General features: G+C 42.4%; 2 protein-coding genes across 3 annotated transcripts; both read left to right on the top strand.

Moving 5' to 3' along the window:
• Positions 1-32: 32 nt before the first annotated feature.
• On the top strand, positions 33-8726 carry xkr7a (XK related 7a). Its single transcript, XM_018687358.2, has 3 exons — positions 33-2330; positions 4890-5089; positions 5338-8726. The coding sequence occupies exons 1-3, from the start codon at positions 1606-1608 to the stop codon at positions 6291-6293; spliced, it is 1881 nt and encodes a 626-aa protein (XP_018542874.2). The 5' UTR covers positions 33-1605; the 3' UTR covers positions 6294-8726.
• A 2262-nt stretch (positions 8727-10988) lies between these two features.
• Positions 10989-21543, top strand: LOC108890492 (CDK5 and ABL1 enzyme substrate 2). 2 transcript variants are annotated; one of them, XM_018687361.2, is made up of 9 exons: positions 10990-11600; positions 12092-12184; positions 14455-14532; positions 14708-14807; positions 16148-16316; positions 16406-16503; positions 17815-17921; positions 18016-18220; positions 19814-21543. In XM_018687361.2, exons 1-9 carry the CDS (start codon positions 11050-11052, stop codon positions 19952-19954), a joined length of 1542 nt encoding a protein of 513 aa, XP_018542877.1. In that variant the 5' UTR covers positions 10990-11049; the 3' UTR covers positions 19955-21543. The 2 variants fall into 2 exon arrangements, with proteins under 2 accessions (XP_018542878.1, XP_018542877.1); XM_018687362.2 differs by lacking the exon at positions 14455-14532 and having other exon boundaries at positions 10989-11600.
• Positions 21544-21660: the final 117 nt, after the last annotated feature.

Genomic DNA, 21660 nt, shown 5'->3' with positions numbered 1-21660 from the left:
TGAACACTTTTTTTTTTCTTGTTTAAATCATGTTTTCTCCACAGCAAACAATAAGTGACGCTGGTAATGTACTGGTAAAGTCCTTCTCTTGCTGCTGCAGGACACACACAAATGTGAAAGGATCAATACTTCCAAAAGCCTTGACAAGATAAAAGTGTAACGAGTTATTTTCCTGTTGGCAGAAACGACAGCCTGAGCAAGTCACCAGAGTTTTAGCAGAGGAGTTGGTCGATCAGCTGATCTGCAGCTGAGAAAGAGGAACCGTGACTCCAGATTCTCAACAGCAGACTCAGAGGAAGTGAGGAAAAAAAGAAAGAAAAGCAGAATAGAAAGTGATCAGATGGTGGACTTCTGCAAGCGAAGGCGGAGGAGGCTCACTCATCTGCTCCACCTCAGGGTGATGGTGAGATAAAACGGCCTCTTAAAAGTGTGGCAACATTTAAACATAGCAACTGTAAAAATAACCGATCATGTCTGTCAGTCTAAAATATAAAGTGTCTGAAGGTTCAGCTACAAATTTAGTCTCAATAGACATGTTGATTGGGTCCTAATTGTATTTTGTGCCCTTGAGAACAATCATGTTAATTATTGATTAATTTAGTCTTTAAAATGTGAGAAAATAGTGAAACTTCTCTGTTGCAGTTTCTCAAAGTCTGACGTGATGCCTTCACTGTCCCTCTACAGGACTGGGCCCCACAAGACCTGTCAAGTTTATTTTAAACTTAAGAGGCACAAAATAGTGGTAAAAATTGTAATTATTTTTTCATTAATTGGGAGTACACCACAGGCTGTCAGGGCCACTGGGTAGTTCATGTTTTGTCTAGTTGCTCATTCAGCCATAACCCCAGCTCCAGCTGGATCAAGTCAGAAAAGCAGCGTCCCCTTCTTGTGCTTCTTGTTCCAGTGTTAGTTCAAAGTCACATCTCCCCTCCAGACTTCTCAGATGGTTTCATTTAGAGGTAAATCTAAGTAGCCAACATTTGAAAAATATTTTTAAAATGATCCAAATTTGTGCATCATTACTTATTTCCTCTCTCATTAATCATCTCAAGACCCCTCAGCTTCATCTTGTGGCCTCTCTGTGGAGGCCTGCCCTTAGGTTGGGAACCACTGGACTAAACCACCTTATAAAGTGTTTTTTTAAAAAAAAAAAAAAAAAAAAAAAAAAAACAGCTCCAGCTTGAAACACGATCTAATAATGTGATATAGAATAATATAATATAACTCCCAGCGGCCGTTTTTCCGCAGAAGCACTACTTTTACTTTTGATAGTTTCACTTGTGAGCTTTCACTTAAATGCAGGAAGTGTGCGTGTAATAGAGTACTTTAATATTGCTCAGTTTGTACTTTTACTCGAGTATTGGAGCCGAGTGCTTCTTCCACCACTGGCTGCAAGCAAGAAGATTTCAGATTGATGTCAGAAGTCCTGCTGTGTAACCTGTGCAGGAGCATGAACTATAGTAACCTCAGGTACCAGCAGTAACTAAACAATTAACGCCGCCTCCCACGCTTTAAATGTTCCCTCTACAGGCGTCAGATCAGACCTGCAGCTTCTCATTTCATCTCTATTTAAATCTTATTTCTGTGTGTTATCACCGCTGATTGATGAGCGGCGGGGACTGCCCATCTCTCTCACCTACCCCGGCCCTCCTCCCTGCCTCCTTTCCCCTCCCTCTCTCCCACACGTATGCATACAGACCGACAGGCTACGCGACCCCCCCTTCCTCCCTCCCCCCTCCTCCCCCCCTTCCATCATTTTCCCATCTCTTACTCACTCTCTTCCCTACAACAAACATGGCCGCGAAATCTGATGGTGCACCCGTCTCTCTACGAAACGAAATCCCACCCGAGTGTCCTTCCAGGTCGGACCCGCGGCCTCCCCAGCGCCGTCCCGACGAGCAGCGCTACTCCCTCCCGGACTGCTGCTGGACGCTGTGCGCCCTTTTGGTCTTCTTCTCGGACGGGGCCTCAGACCTGTGGCTGGCCGCGGACTACTACCTAAGGAGGTACTACTGGTGCTTTGCACTGACTCTGGTCTTTGTGATAGTCCCGTCCGTGGTCGTGCAAGTGCTGAGCTTCCGATGGTTCGCCTACGATTTCTCGGAAACCGTCGAGAGCGGCACGGCTGCGGCCGCCGTGGTGGCGGCGTCGGGAGCCGAGGAGAGCGACTTCAGCACCAAGGACAGCGGCGAGCGGGGCGCTGGCTGCACCGCCGGGGCCGGGGTGCTGCCGGGGCCGGGCACCGCGGGAGGAGCCCGGAGGTGCTGCAGAATCCTCATGTGGCTCTTCCAGGCCATCATTCACATCTTTCAGCTGGCACAGGTCTGGAGGTAAGTGTGAACACTCATAACGTGATCTAAAAATAAGGTGGTGCTGGTGGTGGTGGGGGGGACACTACACATTCTGCCTCTGCCTTTGTGTGTGCGTGTGTGTGTGTGTGTGTGTGTGTGTGTGTGCACATGCATCCTCCAAAGCCCCAGCATCACTCCCTTGTAGCTAAGCGCTTATGAAACCTAATCATTCAGGGGAGGACTGTGCCCAAAACGCCAGAATGTCTTTTTGTATTGTTTGACGTTTCTCCCCGGCTCGGGAAAAGAAGAATTAGACTCCACCCACCCACTCCCCTCACACCCCCACTCCCCAGACGGCGCTTTTAGGTCAATCATCTCCCAGGAAAATCATCAACTCATCCACACCAATCGCCTTAAATAGAAAAAAATAAATAAAATCCATTTGTCTTCAGGGGTTTGGGGCGAGAAGGAGCCTGACTGCTGAGGGAGACACATGAATAGTCATAAATGTCATGAGAGTTGTTTCCTGTTTGCAGTGATCTATGTGTTACTCGCCTCCCCATCACTTTTTTTTTCCCAGTGTATTTTCAGTTCCTAGCCGGAGGCTCCTGCTCTTATGTTTGCAAAAATCCATATCCTCAAAATCTCCCCGCAGTTTAAAGTCTGTTTCTCTGTCTCAGCTGAGTCCTAAACATATGTTTAATTACCATGCGTGCTCCGAGACTGGAAAAACAAACCAGCGCACACTTTGGCATTACTCTCACATGGGTGGTAGTAGGTCTGTAGGTCAGCCTGCTCAGTCAGTGATGGCGAGGCAGTGCTCAGGCTCAGAGTACTCTGATAGGTTTTGACAGGCTTGAACTGCTGCCAGCCGGGAGGAGGCATTCAGCTTGAACCGTGGTGGGAGGAGGGTTAGACAAAACGTGATCATGTTCAAAGACAAGTTGTGCGTCATAGACATATGGATGTTGTGTTACAAAGAGAGACAAATTATGTGTAATGTATGTGAAATCAGAAATCAATCGATTGATTTATCTGCAGGCCTACATAATCTCTCAGTCTGTGTCTTTTCTATGTGGTTCTTCTTCTTCCTGTCTCTTTAGACAGCCCTGTGGGTAATATATATTGATTCCTTATTTCCTCCTGGAGACAAAGACTTGTGTGTGTGTTAGAGAGAGAGAGAGAGTGTGTGTGTGTGTCCAGGAGCACATTAAAAAAAAAAACTGTGGCGGCACAGAATTACCGGTAATGCCATTAAAGCTGTTGTGTGCGCTTTCCGTTTATTGCTGCTGCTCTCAGATCAGCGTGTCTGCACATTAAGAGGATTACCACTGTGTGTTTTTACCCTCAGCTGTTAACTCGGGGAATGATCTGTCACTGATACACAGTTAGTCAGGTGAACCAGGATCAATTTAGACCTGGCTACCAGAATTAAATGTCAGTGCACATGAGATGGGATATGGGGTTTGTGTTACAGACAAGAGTGGTGTGTGTGTGCGATGTGTGTGTCTTCCTGTGTGACTGAAGCCTTTGACCCTCATTACTCTACGTATGCTCTATTTTCTCAGTGTGTTACATCCCAAGGCACACTTTGTGTAGCACAAACCTGAATAAAAAAAGGGTTACACAAACTCCCTCGTGGTTCAGTGGGCTTGTTGACACAGGGTTCTTCTGACCCTTGTCCCCGAGGCAATTACTGAGACATTTATAGCTTCAGTCCTCCATGGCAACCGCCAGTCTTTTTCAAACAAGTTTAATGATAAAGGTTATGATTTACACTTTGTACATTTGCATGCTATAAACTGATATCACATGTCAACACATTTGTGCAGAAATGTGTTTGCACAGTGCGCGTTTATGCCTACAAAATGATGTGTGCAAGGTCATTAAAGAACAAGTTGAGATGGAGGTGGCACTACATGTCAACAACACTCTGGGTGGAGGGATTTACACAGAGCTGAAACAGTGAGTTGATTAATTGAGTTGAAAAATAAGCTGCATTGTTTCTGTTACACCTGAATACTTGCAGGTTTCAGCTTTTTAAAAGAGAAGATGTGCTTCATTTCTTAATCATATGTTGTTATAAACGGAATATTTGGGACTTTTAGTCAAAAAAAAAAAAGAAATTTTAAGACGTCACCTAACGATTAATTTAAAAAACAATCATCAAAACAAGCATTAAACTTTTTCCCCCCTAACCTTCAACCTGAAGACTGGATTTAGAGCCTTTATTTGGGTTTCTTTTCCCTGCAACCCTGTCATGTTTTGCCTTTTCTGCAGCCCTCTGACTTATTTTATTTGAAGAGAGATTGCAGACAAGCTCCATACTCTCACAACCCTCAATGCCTGCACTAAAATTAAAACCAGGGAGCTGCTTAGTTCAGTTTCAGTCTAATCTAAATCCCAGAGGAGGAAGCAACCAGCTTTTTGGCAAGAACTACTGACAGCTCCCCAAGTTTGGAATAATGAGTTATGACTTCTGAGAGTCTGTGTTTGATGTCCAAAGGTTTTTGAAGCACAGAATTAAAACCGGAAATTCTCAACTAAACTTACTTCACTGATGAACGTGACTGAACTGTGTCCGCCTCTGATGCACAGGTACGTCCACGCCTTGTATTTGGGCGTGCAGAGCCGCTGGCACGGGGACCCCGAGCGGCGTCACTACTACTGGCGCATGATGTTTGAGAGCGCCGATATCAGCATGCTGCGTCTGCTGGAGTCCTTCCTGAAGAGCGCCCCTCAGCTGGTGCTGCAGCTCAGCATCATGATCCAGGCCAAGCAGGTGCTGCCCCTTCAGGGTGAGTGTGTCCCGAAAATGACCAATCACCGCAGCTGTCATCACCGTGTCAGAAATGAATCACAACATCAGTCAATCATTCGTCCGCTAGCCCACGCTGCTCATGATGAGTCACTTCAATCAGGCACCCACAGAGCAGGGAAATGCATATTCTTGCTGCGCTAAACGGTAAGACGAGTTACCCCAGAGCTATTTCCATCCTGTCTAACTTCTCTCTCTCTTCCTGCCTCCCCTCCTCTGTCTCCTCAGGGCTTTCAGCTTCTGCCTCACTGATATCCCTCGCTTGGATGATCTCCTCCTATCAGAAAGTCCTGAGGGACTCCCGAGACGATAAGCTACCCATGACCTACAAGGCCGTCATAGTTCAGATCCTGTGGCACCTGTTCACCATCGGGGCCCGCACGCTGGCCTTCGCCCTGTTCGCCTCCGTGTTCCAGCTTTACTTTGGCATCTTCATCGTGGCCCACTGGTGCATCATGACGTTCTGGATCATCCAGGGCGAGACGGACTTCTGCATGTCCAAATGGGAGGAGATCATCTACAACATGATGGTGGGCATCGTGTATGTGTTCTGCTGGTTCAGTGTGAGAGAGGGGCGCACCCGCTGCAGGATGCTCATCTACAGTCTGACTGTGTTCGTGGAGAACGTGGCGCTCACCACCGCCTGGTACCTGTACCGCGGCCCCCGCTCCTCAGACTTCTATGCCGTCATCATGGTGTGCGTGGTGGCCAGCAGCTACGCCCTGGGCACCTTCTTCATGTTTGTGTATTACTGTCTGCTGCACCCTGACGGCCCAGTCTCGGGGTGGGGCTACATTGTGGAGAAGGAGGTGCCCGTGGAGATGCTGGCCTCCCCGGCTTCCAGCCTCCCCCCCGACCTGGTGAACAGCCCCCCCAGGACCCTTCAGAGAACTAAAGGGTCAGACAGGGAGCAGGGGCCTGGGGTGGATGGAGACGTGTTTCAGGTACGACCGCCCCGGGGAGCTCAGGCCCCGGTGCCGCACCTCACGCCCAGGACAGAGGGGCCCGTCATCCGAATAGACCTGCCCAGGAAGAAGTACCCCGCCTGGGACGCTCACTTCATCGATCGTCGGCTGCGTAAAACCATCCTGGTGCTCGAAAGTGCCGCCCCGGTCACGCCAAGGATTCAGTACCGCTGTCTGGGCACACCCAAAGAAGTGATGGAGTACGAGACCACCGTGTGATGTGCTGAAGGCTGCTGTGACTCAGCTCGCTGCCATATGGACATCCTGCCTTAAATAAAAAAGAAAACGGCGGGTGGATGACTCTCACTGAGCAGTCAGTTTCAGCTCCACGCCTACTTGATCGCTCTCTGTACCGTCAGGAAGTGGAGACTATACGGGCAAAAGAAAGGGACAGAGTGTGGTGTCTTGTATTTTTTTTACAAAGACAAAGTTCTGTGATGTTGTCTAATGATGGTGCATATTTCAGTTTCTGTATCATTTCTCAGGTCAGGATGTGGTACAGGAAGAAGAAGTGGAGGTTTTAGTGGCAGAGCTCGCTGTCCGGTGAAGTTAGAGAGAAGCACAGGCAGGCAGAGAAGTGGAACTGTGTGGTGATCAATCAGAGGCAGGAAGCCCTCATCAGTGACGGTGCTTCAGCACATCCTCTCAAGGCGGTCGACAACAGAGGCGAGCCTTCAACATGCATGATTACTTATGGCAGCTAGAACTGAAACATCACTAAACAGGATTAAACACAATCTACAATAAATACAACACAGGTACCGATCATCACAGTCATGATTTTCCCATAGCTATTCACTCATGTTGAAGGAGTCTCTGCAAATGCTGCTTCAAATCTGAAGGGCAGTTCAAAAGCAACATTTGAGTTGAATGTAAAAACAGTTGAAAATGTGATTATTTGTGACAAGGCTTTGAGCATTTTCATGCTGTTAGTGGGATTTACAACATTCCTGTGGTACTATATTTGTTTTTTGAGGTAAGCTAGAACAAAAAAAAAGAAAAAAAGAAGAGATTTGTGTGTGTTTACAAGCAATCTGTTGTTTTTTGGGACATGTCATCACTATTATTCTAACCAGATTCACCTTCCTCCAGAATGTGTATGGACTGAAAAATAGCTACGTTATGATTTCCATATACATTTGCAGGATGTATTCTTACAGATAGGACTCTCGACAGTTGTATTTTCATACTGCACCCATCTTACACAGCAAAGGCAACAGGACAGATTATTCCGTGTAAATTAAACTGTACAATGAAATGGAAGTTGCAGAGGGACAGCACTGTCTGTAATTGTACTGTATCCATAATTTGTTGTCTGAAAAATGAACAAAAAAATGAACAAAAAAAAATAGCTGCAGACTTCAGACTCCTAACAAGAATAGCTTTGATATTATTGATGGTACAGGCATGTGGTACGTTTGGTAACACTTTATTTTACAGGTCCGTTATTTCCTCATATTTGAACTTTCCCAGATAGAAATATGACAGTCGATATGAATTTAGGGAAAATAGAAGCAAAGTTTGATTAGTTTCCTTGGTTAAATGTGTTATAATAACTGCTCTATTTAAATCCAAGTAAAAGTTTATTATTTTTTTCAGTGATTATTAGACACTTTACTCTTCATAAATCGTGAAGTGAATGTCTGTCGACAAACTGCACATAAAGAGTCTACAGTCGAGGCGTTTAATTGGAATTAAAGCTGAAAGGATGAATTGATTAGTCGATCGACAGAAAAAATCTGGGACTATTTTCATAATCGATTCTTTGTTTCAGAAATTTTTAAGCAAAAAATTGTGAAAATATTCCAAATATTTGCAGGTTTCTGTCTCAAAAGAGAAGATTTTCAGGAGGTTTGTGGACTTTGTGGACGTCAAACAACACGAGACATTTAAAGACGTCACCTTCAGCTCAGTTAAATTTTTTGTCTGTTTTTTGATGTTTCATAGACAAAATGATAATTATTAGTTGCAGCCGAAATTGGAATTGATTATTTGGATTATTTTACCTGAATTACAAAGGACCTTCTCAGGAACCCTACTAGAAAATTATCAGGAATTTATGGATCTGTAAAATAAAGTTACTGTGCTTTCTTTTATCAGGGTTGTTTTTCTATAGAATAGCCACAAGAGGAAAATTTCTGAACCGTGTGTGTCTGTGAGTGTCTGTGTGTATGTGTGTGTGAGCTCACATACCAGCATGTGTATGGGTGTATGTGGCGGGGGAGGCGAGGGGGGGCGGGGGGTCCTGCCATGTGTATTTAAGTTAATTTGAAACTGTGTCACTGAGAAATTACAGTTTTGTTATAAACACTGTCCATTCACTTGTTTTTCCCAGGTGACACTGAAGTAAAGAAAATAGCCCACAGAGCACCTTTAACCACCCCTGTTGCAGAAACAAAGGGCCCAGAGAGGCTCAGATTACGGTGCTAACTGTTCGAGTCCATCACGTTAACAAACCATATAATGAGCTTGTTGTGTCAGGAGTCATCGGGCGGGGCTGTACCTCAAACACAAAGCTAGAATCAAAAAGCCTTAAACTGGTCATGCCAGACTGTTGCTGTTCAGAGCAAGAAAAACAAAAAGTTAACAAGAAGGTGAAGACAATTTCATTATGTTGTTGTTGCTACAATAAAGAGCAATGTGTTTACCTGATTTCTGCTTTTACTGCCTTTTTACACAGAGAAATGAAATACCTCAGGTAGAGAGATGACCTCATGGTGGCGCTAGAGAAAACATGTGGAGGACACTGAAGCCTTTAGGGTTCCTTGTCTGCAGCAAAATGTGTCTGTCCATCCAGTAGATGTTTAGATATTTCACTGGAGAGGGTAAAACTTTGACCTGCAGGTGGCGTTTTTCACCTTCTGGGCACTGAGGATGTCTGTACCAACTTTCATGGCTGTTCAAATGTTGTTGAGGTGTTTTTCTTAAGAACAAACATGTCAGCTTCATGGCAAGGTTAGAGGAAAAGTCAATTTGGGATCGTATGCTGTCATTCATAGAGCCATATTAGCTAAAGAAACTGCATTTAACTCTGTATTTAAGATAAGATAATCCTTTATTGGTCCTACAGCAGGCTACAGCAGGCAAATTGACATTGTTGCAACAGCAAACAGGAATAGCAAAAAACAGAAAAAGGCGTTCATAAGGAAGCACTAAATATCAGTAAATACAAAACAATATAACCAAGACAATATATAAAAAATTACAAACCCAATGAACAATACAAACAGGACCATACACACTGTAACCACTTGGATCTGTATTCTGATATTGCACAGGCTGAAATAAGAACCCCTGAGTGAAATAATATTCCACAGTATGAGTGATAGATACGGTGCTTTTATTTGACAGAAATAAAACTCATCGATCGACTGAGGAAAAAAATGTAAATGAATCAAAGTTAGGTTGAAAGGCTCATTTTCATCTGAATAAAATGACAAATCCCATAAAATACATGGTACACAACAGACTAATACAGTACACATAGATAGATAGATAGATAGATAGGTAGATAGGTAGATAGATAGATGAACTTGTACTCGCTGCCTACTGTATCCACAGAGGTCACAGAGGTCAACAGATGAAGCTGTTCTGTAAATCAACATTCACTCTTTGATGTTTTATCATTGTAACCTGTGAAGGAAGGAAGGAGCAGGATTTCATTGATCGTTCCTGCTCAGGAGATAGAACAGCTTTCACACCTCAGTCCCCAGACTCACTCGAGCTTCATGTTTACAAGTCAGTGGGGTGTGAAACCAAAATGGAAATCCTTTGCAAACTGTCCCATTAACTCCAACTGCAGCGGTAAAATGAGAGAACAAGCAGCAGCCAAGCTGTTTCTTTGGAGCTCGTCTTTGATCACACAGTCACATTTTACAAATGCTAAATACATCATTGGTGCCATTTCCCTCTGACGTGAAATCATTCTCAGATAACTGTTGCAACAGAAGTAGTATAGTAAAACTTATGAAATATAAAGGGACTATTCAGATGAATACAAAACTGAAAACTGAACACACAGGATCAGAAGCTGTTGTCTCAAGCTGACTGACTTCTATTGTTTCAGATACAAGAAACTGGTTTATTAATAATTCTACTAATGTCAAATATCACTTTTAAAGATTGCAGATTAAAACAAGCTTTTAGTTCAAGGCTTTGTGAGTGTCCTGGGCACTGATTCCCACTGTTCTCCTCACTACAACACCCTGCATTAATAATTTATTCGTTTATTTATCTGGATCCTCATTAGCTATAACAGCTACTCTTCCAAGGCTCCATAGGGAAAATTCATGAGACTACTTTACATAAATTAGAAGTATACATACATACATACATACAAATATACGTGTGACATGCATATATATATATATATATATATATATATATATATATATATATATATATATATATATGCACTTGAAAATTGGTAACAACTACACTGTCTCCAAAACATATCCCTACCTCTATTTATGACCTCTATTTATGTGCTTTTCCTTAGATTATTTATTATTAAAGACATCATTTAGCAGTTTGTAAACCCCTTTAAAAGCTTCTGATATCATTCATCAGCTTTTCAACACTGATTTGAATTTGGAAAGAAAAAAATAATTACATATTTGTATAATTAGGTTTAAACTTGAGAAAGAATAGTGTAGAGCGGCTTAATCAGGAAATATTCTGTGATTATAATTGAATCAGTCACAGAAAACCCATTAAATTGAAGTTACTGATTTTAAATGTTCCTTTGTTTCCAGGGCACCGCCCACTGTTTCCATCCACCCAATCAAATGCGAGCACCAATAATATTTTTGCATAATAGCTTTCTTATCCAACCACCTACGAGATTTACGAGACAAGCGTATTTCAATTTGCATAACTACCAGCACAGCCAATCATCAGACAGAGGGGGCGGGGCTAGCGCTCTGGTACCGGTCAGTCGTTGCCTTTGCGTTCAACAGCCACATTTCAAACTAGAATGGCGACAGCTCTCTGCGGTCTGCAGTCTACCGGCAGTAACAGTAAACCGAAAACACACCGAGAGCAGCGGAGGAGAGTCAAGGACTCCAGAAGGAGACAGGCGGCACTATTGTTCCTCAATAATATCTCACTCGACGGACGGCCCCAGTGTCAGTTAAACGATGGGAATACCGACCAAAGAGCCGCCGAGGAGCACCGACTTAGGGAGAGAGACGGCAGCGCAACGGTCGTGCCCTCGCCGGCGGATAACCAAGGACCGGTCGCACAGGTGACAGAGCCCATCGCAGCCGGCAGTGGCTCGTCCTCCAGTTTTCCCGGGGTGGTTACTCCTACCCGACCTTCTTTGGTAATGTCTCCGGGACCTGCCGGGACAAGTGTTGTGGGGGCCAATGAGGTATTTTTGGAAGGTGGCAGTGCGGCCGAGTCGCTAACCCCGGACACCCCTCTGTCTCCTTTGCCCACCGGACACCAACCCTGCTCCCGTGTCAGGTCAACGCCCGCCGCGCTGAGCCCGGTCCCGGCCGGTAATTCTCAGGATTCACGGCAGAGGTGAGCATATTAGTGGCCAGTGTATCACTGTGGGCCTTTAAAAGGGGTTCTGACTTCCGCATAAAATGAAACCAGTTATCATCAAAGGAACTGACTTTAATTTTCTTTTAGTAATATCTGTCTTTCTATATATTTTAACTATAATTTCACCTATATGTTAATATTTTATTGTAGATTTACATCAGGGTTGTTTCTGTAAACACTGTAAACACACCTGTATTTCTACTGTCTTGTATATATATCATTGTTACTCTTGTGTCAGGTGACAGATTTATTTATTAGATGTTAATGTTTGGAGAAAAACGTAACAAATCCTGTCCCTCTTGTATAAGGAGGGCTGGTTTAGACCCTGTACTTTGGCCTTACCTCCAAACCTCTGATGTAAAGAGATTTATATTATTGAAAATCCAGATTTTAGAGCCTGTGAAGGTCCTTTTGTTTGGTTGATGCCGTGCCAGCTTTCATGAAATGGCCTCTGTGTCTCCACTCAGGTTGAGGAATGTCTCTGGTTCTCCTGGACCCAAGGTGCCAAAGAAAGTCCACTTCATCAAGAGTATGAGGCAGTACGACACCAGAGGATGCAGGTGAGTCTCCAGCATGTATTTGCATACACAAATACATTTACATACAGAACACGGAGGAGGAATATGTGAATAACTCTTACTGCACCAGTTTTCCTGTCAGAGCAAATCAGAAAACAAAGGCTGTTTTATTCTGGACTCTCAAATAGGCCTTCACTAGCAGTGTTACACTCCCTCCGTCCCGCTAGTATTGTAATAAGCTTCTTAACTCTGGCAGAGACTTAGTTTGGCCTGCAGACGAACAACAGCGGTACAGCTGCTGAGTGGCGAATGCAACAGTGAATTTAATCACCCTTGGAAGCTCAGCAAAAGCCAAAAGAGGTGCAGTGTGGAAACGTAACATCCTATTGCACCAACAGTGAGGTAACCCCAGTGCAAGACGGGACTGAAATATCACACTGCAGGCTGTTTGTTAAGCTGGTTGACCTGTGGTAGAAAGAGAGTGTTAGGGTTCTGTTTTATGGTAAATGATCACAATCTGTAGTCACTGACAAAAAAAAGCAAACATGTCATATAGGTTTTTCTTTTCTCCACTAGCCATACCACGGTTGTTTTGACTCCCCATTTTTCATTTCTCCTCCACATCTCACAGTCTAAAGCAACGTCACATTCATATGTCATGTGTTTCCTGCTGGTGTGTGCAAAACAAAGATGGAGAAATCCTAAACTGCCCCACACATGGTAGCTTTCTGTTTCTATTTGAGGTGGTTGCACATTGTGTGTTTGAAGCAAAGCTATCGAGGTTATGTAACAAAGCTAATTAATACCAGTGGATTCTGTGTTGCGATATCGTCCCCCTGTAAGATATTTGATATGTCTCCCTCAAGGTCTGACCTGGGAGTTTACTGCTGAGTGTCCACAGCAGACAGAGACTGCTGACTGTATGTTACTGACTGGTGTTTTGTGTTGGAGCTGAAGTCTCCTCTGGTGTTTGTGCAGTTTTCTTAGTCCTAAAAAGCAATGTTGTATTTACCGGTTGTGGTGCCGTTTGATTGTAGACTGTGACCCGTCATTTCTGTCAGCTCTGGTGAAGGTGAACTGTGTTTAGTGGTTTCCTGTCCCTGGTTTGTGCCTCTTGTATTTTATCTTAAAATCTTACAACCATCTGGATGAAAAAAAAAAACATCATAACCTTCAACGATCAGCCAATTAATCTAGTTGTTGATCCACAGAAAACTATTTTGATAATAGATTTATTAATCAAGTAAAAATAACTAAATATTTGATGGTTTCAGTTTCTCCAGAATATTTGCCACTTTACCACGTTTATGTTACAGTGAAGTGACCATCTATTTCATGTTATACAACAAACAACAAATCAATTAACTGAGAAGATAATCAACAGTTTAATTGATGATGATGTCATGTACATTGGTACATATTGATGTTTCCAGTAGTTTACATTTTAATACAGTAGTGCTTAAACATTTTGCTTGTGTTGTATAAAAAAGAGCAGGAATGTCATTTTCAGCTGCCTGGATCCAGGAGGTCTGGTTGAAATAAAATTATAATCCAGATGGTTAAGAACTATTTTTTATCATTTATTAATTGAGAAAATAATCAACAGATTAATAGATGATGAAAGTGAAAGTACCTGATTTCCCTGAATATAAATAACTGGTGAAAAATCTGAATCTTCAAAGACTCTTTTAATCTTATCGGATAGAAAAAATACTCTGTTTGCTGTATTAGGTAGCCGGAAATAATATAATAACACAATTTTTTTCATAATAGAAGCATAATACTAAATGAAGATATTGGAAAAAACATCTCTCTCTCTCTCTCTCTCTATATATATATATATATATATATATATATATATCTTGTTTTTCTTGGATTTGGAAAAATCCAAAGGAAAAAAATATTTTTATTGACAAACACACAGAGTATTTTTTATCCAGATGAAAAATTATTTTGATCAGTTGATTTCCAAAGTAGTTGCCTGTTCATTTCCTGTTGATCGACTAATCGTTCAGCTCTGTTTATCTCTGTGGCTCGAATGTAAGGGTAAAATATGAGAAGCACAAACTGAGGCTCATCCAGGTCTCAGATTTTCCCTCTCCTGCTTTAACCTTTAGGTAGCTGTCGATAGCTGTTAAGCTGTGGTAGTGATCAAAGTAGAAGCAGCTCTGTGACTGATTTCGCAGTCACTGCAGCTCCAGTACTGAAGATCGTCCTGTGTACAGTAGATGCTGAGTAGCAGTGAGAGCTGTTGTTGCTTGTAGACTGACACACCATCTGTTCTGTCTGCCTGTACTTGCTGTGTCCTGCAGGATCATGCTGATTTGTGCCAAGCGGTCGCTATATGCTGCTTTCTCAGTGCTGCCCTATGGAGAGAGTGCTCACCTCAGGTACAAAGCACCATCCCAAGCAGAGAGCACCCCACCCACCCAGTCACCCATTGCTTTTATGTTTTCATCACCCTCCTCTGTGAGCCATATCATTCTCAGGAAAGAGCAGTGTGTGTGTGTGTGTGTGTGTGCAGCATGTGGTGAAAATGACATAAATGTGACTCTCTCTGAACAGTGACCCTAAGCTGGAGGCTCAGAGACAAAGGCTGTCCTCTGTGGTGGCTGCTGACCTGCTTCCCTCCTTGGAAGGAGTGGAGCTGGGCACCTATGGCAAAGTAAGTGTCTATCTGAAATACACTGACCCAGCACTTTATAAGGAACAACATACTAATACTGGATTCCACAAGATGGTCAGGGAAGTGCATAATCAATCGATTATTTATCGCTGAGAATTTTGTCGATCAGCAGGATTTTAATCTGTACGTTCATATCAGAGAGGTTGTGTCGTGTGTCTTGTAATAGTAATATAATGATTTTCATTAAATGGCAGCAACCAGCAGGAGACCCATGGACGCCAGAGCTTTGGGTTAATTTGTTCGGTTTGACTCCCTTTTCTTCTTAGAATAAAGATTTCATTGAGGAAAAACACACTCAAAATGTCTTTATTCTCATTCGAATAACAACACCAGTGCACAATTGAACAAAATTTTGTTGCACCTGGTTCCCATTTAACAATGATGAATAAATAACCTAAAACAATATCAAAATAAATATAATTTAAAAACTAAAAATGCACAGTATATGACTTTACAGAGCTGAACTTAACTGAATTCAGTGCACATGGTGGAAGAATAAAGTAAATTGTGGCCATAATAGAAAGCACATGGTCAGCAACAATACTCAGATAGACCGTGGCATTCAGACAATGATTGGTTGGTATTAAAGGACCCAAAGTGTGCCAAAAAAACATTCTCTAACCTATCGACACCACCACCACCAGCCTGGACTGTTGACACAGACCAGGTTGGGTCCTTTTCTGACCGGACCACTTACCTGTCTCAGCAGAAATCCAGACCAGACTACAGTTTTCTGGTTTTCAGCTGTCTGGTTTTGGTGAGCCCGTGTCCACTGCAGCCTCAGATTTCAGTTCGACGTGGTTTTCTGCTGTTGTAGCTCCTCCACCTCGAGGTTCAACACATTGTTTATTCTGACATGCTTCTCTGCTCACCACAGCTGTAAAGAGTGGTTATCTGAGTCACCGTCTGTCTGCTCTGACCAGTCTGGTCATTCTCCTCTGAGGAGTTTCAGTCTGCAGAGCTGCTGCTCACTGGATGTGTTTTGTTTTTCCTCACAGTTCTGGGTGAACTCTAGAGACTGTTGTGTGTGAAAATCCCAGGAGATCCCACAGTCAAAGTCACTGAAATCACATTTTCCCCTCATTCTGATGTTTGATGTGAACATTGACTGACTCTCCTGGCTTGTATCTGCGTTGTTTTATGCTTTGCACTGCTGCCACATGATTGGCTGATTGGATAGTTGCATGGGGTGTTCCTAATAAAGTGCTCAGTGAGTGTACAGTGCTGTAACGAGAAGCGGAAATTCCCTGTCATTAATCAGATAAATCTACTTGATTTGAAGGTCTCTCTCTGTCTGTCTCACTCTCTCTCCTCCTCAGACGGTGTCGTATGCTCAGTTCCTTTATCCGACCAATGCCCTGGTGAGGCAGAAGAGCGGCAGCGTGCCAGAGAGCTGCGCCGCCCAGACTCCTCAGTCGCGTTTCCGTGGCAACGGGCAGAGGAACTTCACCCTGGCTCGTCTGAACAACAGCGTGGCACAGGAACCAAGTACGGCCTCAGATGAAACGCACACCTGCTTCTTCACTCTTCACCTGAGTTCAGATGTTTTTACACTCTCTGTTTTATTTTGTTCTCAGGCACAGAGGAGGTGACGGAGTACGACCCGAACCTGCTCAGTGACCCCCAGTGGCCCTGTGGGAGACACAAGAGGGTGCTTATATTTGCATCATACGTGGTGAGAATTTATTTGCATTCAGTGGGTTTACAAAGACAGGCGACCAGGTCACATACTTAAGTCTTGGTTGTGCCACTTCGGGTGTGTTTCGGTCTGTACCAGACTCAATCTTCACACAACATTTGACAAATTACATTATTTGAAAGCTCTAAGTCTCCTGATTCTATCTGCGTAAAGTATTTTCACATATCACTGCGACAGCTATTGATACAGAATAGGTTCAGACTTTTAGATATTGCTTTATATGTTAAAAAATAAGGCAAGGCAAAAAAAAATTTCTATCAAGCTTGTATCTCTAACTTTGGTTCAACGTCTCTTACACTCATTCTGACTTTTTAGTTGTAAAATTCAGAGTTAGATTTCTAAGGAGACCAGGTTTATGACTGTAATCAAAATGTTTGAAGAGCAGAATCCTGTTTTACACATATTGTTGTTACACACTGCTGGGAGGTAATGCAAGAACTGATCTAATAAAAATTTAGAGGCAATATCACCCCCACTGGTTTTCCATCATACTTTCACTAAGATCGTGAATCAGGTCTGAATTGAGTTTTATGAGGTGTTAAAAATATCTTTAAAAGTATGGGATGCATCGGTAAGTGTGTAACATGTTTCAGGGCTGAGTCCATTTGCTGCATATGATCGCCTTTCTCCACTGTCACTGTGATAATAAGGGCAAAAATTCCCCAAAAATAGCTTTAAAAATCTTAAAAGGCTTAAATTTAACCCTGAACCACCAGAAGTCAGTTTTCACCACTGAACATTTGACTTTTTGTTAAATTCAGACACTTTTGTGCTGAAGGAAAACTCCACTCTGTTTGTCTGTCCTCTCACTGATCAGATATAAATGCACCAAAAAAAAAGAACCGACACAGCATCTTCTTATAGTTACAGATAAACTAAGAGTCATGTTTACAAAATAAGGTTGGGGGAAGGGGAGAAATCTGATCACTGAGCTGCTGCATGTTTACATGTACAATAATGGTTACTACATTGTGTTCTCACATGGACTTTGATTCAGAAGTCAGGGCCATTTAATTTTACTTGTTGTAAATTGTTCTGATATTTAACTGTAAAATGAAACACTTTCCCACTTCTGAATGTACATCCAGCTCTGTTAGAGAGAAAAATACATCCATTATGTTCGCGTTCACATGATTTTATTGCTGCTCAGTAGATCTTATCACAAGACTGAAACCTCTATCGTGAGTGAATGTGTGTGAAACCAGCTTCACTGACACAATTTACAAGCCAAACTGTGAAGCTTTATTGGGCTGTAATTCATGCTGACATGTTTTTCCATCTCTGCAGACGACTGTTATTGAGTATGTGAAACCATCAGACCTGAAGAAGGACATGAATGAGACTTTCAAGGAGAAGTTTCCTCACATTAAACTGACACTGAGCAAGATAAGAAGGTACAGATAAATTAAATTCTGCTTTTGAAAGTTGAACCTTGTTGTGCCTCCTCACTTTTCTGATCAGTAACTGTCCCACTCCACCCTCCACCAGCCTGAAGAGGGAGATGCGTGCAGTGAGCGAGGAGTGCAGTCTACAGCCAGTCACCATAGCGATGGCCTTTGTTTACTTTGAGAAGCTGGTGCTGCAGGGTCGCCTCAACAAGCAGAACAGGAAGCTGGTGGCGGCGGCGTGCGTGCTGCTGGCTGCAAAGATCAGCAGCGATCTGCGGAAGCCAGAAGTCAAACAGCTCATTGATGTGAGTAAAGTTTGAACACACGCAGTCCTCACTGTTAGAAAAGAGAAGAAACCTAACAGCACGTCATGTCGACCTGTAACCTGTCAGAGACGTGAAGACGAAGTGGAAAAACTTGTAACGCGTGTTGTATCCAGCTCAGTGTTATTCACCAAACATTATCCTTTCAACTCCCCTCATTATTCAGGATTGGAAGCAGGAAACAGGGCGTGTGGATAAAAGCTGAATTATTTAAGCTGGTTAGTGTTGAAGTAAGGAGTCTTACTATTACTACACAGCAGCTCCTCTGACTCAGCTGCTGCTGAGTGGAATGAAACTTTAACCACACATTTAAATTTTAACAGTGTTTCCATTAAACATTAATCATATGTACTCTGCATATATGGAGAGGAAACTCTGTGCCTTCAGTAGGGAATATTTTGAAATGGTTTACAGTTGTAGCCCTTAATATTTTAGGCCTGGTTCATTTGGTGACACTGTGGTTAACATGTAGTAGAGTCTTGCCTGTTTCGACACAGTCAGGGAGTGGTGAGAGATCACAGCTGACTACTACTTTCAAATCCAGGTAGACAGATACGGGCTAGTTTTAGTCATAAAAAGCACTTTTTTACTCTGTTTCAGTGGCACACAGCCAGTTATAGTTTTCTCTGGAGGGGTCTGTAAACGGTGAAGAGAAAATTTATTAAATGAAAGTAAGAACAGGAAAAGAGGAACCAAGAGCAGACTTTCAGGTACGAACTACAGAGGTACTGAAAGCGGTTATTAATAGAATTTATAGTGATAATTATAGAAAATAAAGAAAATTAGACTGTCGTGTGCACATCCACAAAGTGTCAGGGGCTTATTTTAGATACAAACTCTCAGACTATAAGTAAACATCATAATCTAACCTCTGTAGAGTAAGAGATTGTTATTTCTGAGTCACCCCAGACAAGAACTGGCCTCAGCTACCGCTAAGAAAACTGTCCAGCTCTGCCACTGCACAATTTGTGTTTCATTGTGCACATTACACAGTGGAGGAATACACAGTGCAGGGGAGAAATTCAACTGAATTTGTATTAAATCTGGTTGTTTAATCAATATTAAGCTGCAAGATATTCTTTAAGTTCCCTGTTGTAGGTTAACCTGCAAATTTCTAGTTCATTCCTGTTAATTCACATGGAAACTTGTGAACTTGCAAAAGTCTGGAAAAAAATTTCCAGACTTTTGCAACCCTACTTGCCTCACAGCTGTGAATGAGCCAGTCACTGTGAAGCATATTGCAAACAGCTAATGCAGATGAGCTAATATAAGCATGACGTCAGTGCTCTGCTTGGACTAATGCTAAGCTTCATATTCATGTAGCTGCAGTGGATTCCTCTACAGTTAGAAAAATATAAATTACTTTGTAATTATTTTAAACTTTATCTACAACAGTCTGTGTCATATATATTAGATTAGACATTGCATGAGCATTTAACAGTGATGGAGAAGCACCAGGAAACATAAACCACTTCAACAGTTTTAATATTTCACTGTTTACCATCATCTCCATCTTTTTTACCTCCAACATTCCTTTAAACTCTTCCTCTGTTTTTCTCCCCCGTGGACGAGCAGAAGCTGGAGGAGCGTTTCCGTATAAACAGGCGGGAGTTGATCCCTCTGGAGTTTCCGGTGCTGGTTGCCCTGGAGATGGGACTTTACCTCCCTGAGAGCAAGGTCATGCCGCACTACCGCAGACTGGTGCAGCAGGGTTAGACTGGAGGTGATCGATGTCTGGTGACACTCCGCTGGTTTCATTAATAACACCAGCAAGTGTGTGTGTGTGTGTGTGTGTGTGTGTGTGTGTGTGTGTGTGTGGTGTGTGTGTGTGTGAGTGTGATATGAATCAGAGCTGACTGAGTGTGTGTGTGTGTGTGTGTGTTGGATCGACCAGTTAATAAGCTGTTGTGTTTGAAACAAAATAATTCTGGTACTATTTATTTCCCGTCAGTCGTGGCTCGAGTCACTCTCTGTATATGAAGAATAACTAGTTTACACTCGGTGGTGAATATTTTAGACTTGATGGCATGTGCGTCTACCTGAATGTCTTTTTAAGCGTTTGTACGTGTTGACGTTCTGATGAGCTCTACGTTAGAGATGTTCGACGAGCACGTTAATTGTGCTTTTAATTTCAGTTTCTCATGACCCGTGTGTTTTTGATGGTACGTCTTGGTATTCTCCAACTGTTTTAAATTGATTGTATGCTGTGATGTTTGTGTTTGTGGAAAAAAAAAATCTTCACTTGCACCTTTCTCGTTACTATACAGCCTGTATAGTATTTATTACAAATGACAAAGAGCCACACTGTTGATTTTTATTTTGTAAATGCCTTTTAAACCCACTGTGACACTGAAGCATTTTTAGCCATTAGAGTAAAATATAAAACTGTAGATTGTGGGTTTTTTGTTTTGGAAGTGGCCTTTAATGTACCGTACGTCCAACAATAATCCAGCCTCACTCATGTATTTATCTTGCTCTTGAATAGAAATATTCATGAGGCAGCTCCGTGTTCGTCGTCGGTTGAAAAACTGTGTTAATATCCAGCGTCTGTGGTGTCACATTTGAGGAAACAGGATTATGGAAGCATGTTATTTATACTAAGGGTGTTTTTTTTCTTCTCATGTTTCATGTCATTACCCAGAGATATATTTTTGTTAAATGCACTGGAATTTATTCCTCAGTAGTCTGGTTAGGTGTTGTATTTTTCAGTTCTCAGGAATTTTAATTTCTCTTATCTTTGAATGAATTCATAAAATCTAACCCAAAGAGAAATTTAAAAGTAGCTGTCGTCGCCAAAATCACCTGCGCTCCATCGTAAAGCAGTGGAAGGTAACAGCATTGTAGTGCTTTGACAGAACAGGAAATCCAGCTGTTGTTAGATCTTTAGTAAATGAATGGATGTATGAGTCAGACTGTATTAATCTGACTGCAGTGCGTATTGTGAAGTAACTCTTCTGATTTTTGTGCCATTAGATGAACAAGTACGGAGGAGGGAAAAGTGCCTGAAACTACAGTGGCAGTGAAATGATTAACCATCTTATCATGAGTGATATTTTAGCGTTGACATTTCGTCGTCTCGCTGCTGTAGAGATCCTTAAATGTTGAGGTTATTCTCTTGTTGTCGGGGAAAGATAATCACAGACGTCTTTCTGGACAGTGTGTACAGTCGTAGACACAACAGTGATTCAGTTTGTCTGCAGTGGTGAAAAATGTGTCTGTATGGTTGGTGTCAAATTGCTAAATATTCATCGTTTTCATACTGTAAAATGAATGTTTTTGAAATATATTTTCAGACATTGAAAAGACATTGGAGTTTGAGTTTGTTTTTTCAAGTCGTTAATCAATAATTGATGGTGTGTTTGAAGCTGTTTTCATCTCTTCAGGGCGGTTTGGGTACTAAATAAAGTCTACTGTAGACTCGG

Source organism: Lates calcarifer, linkage group LG6, assembly GCF_001640805.2.
Source record: "Lates calcarifer isolate ASB-BC8 linkage group LG6, TLL_Latcal_v3, whole genome shotgun sequence".
Classification (NCBI taxonomy): domain Eukaryota; kingdom Metazoa; phylum Chordata; class Actinopteri; family Centropomidae; genus Lates; species Lates calcarifer.
Note: the sequence above shows the minus strand (reverse complement) of the source record. Positions and strands in the feature narration are given on the sequence as shown.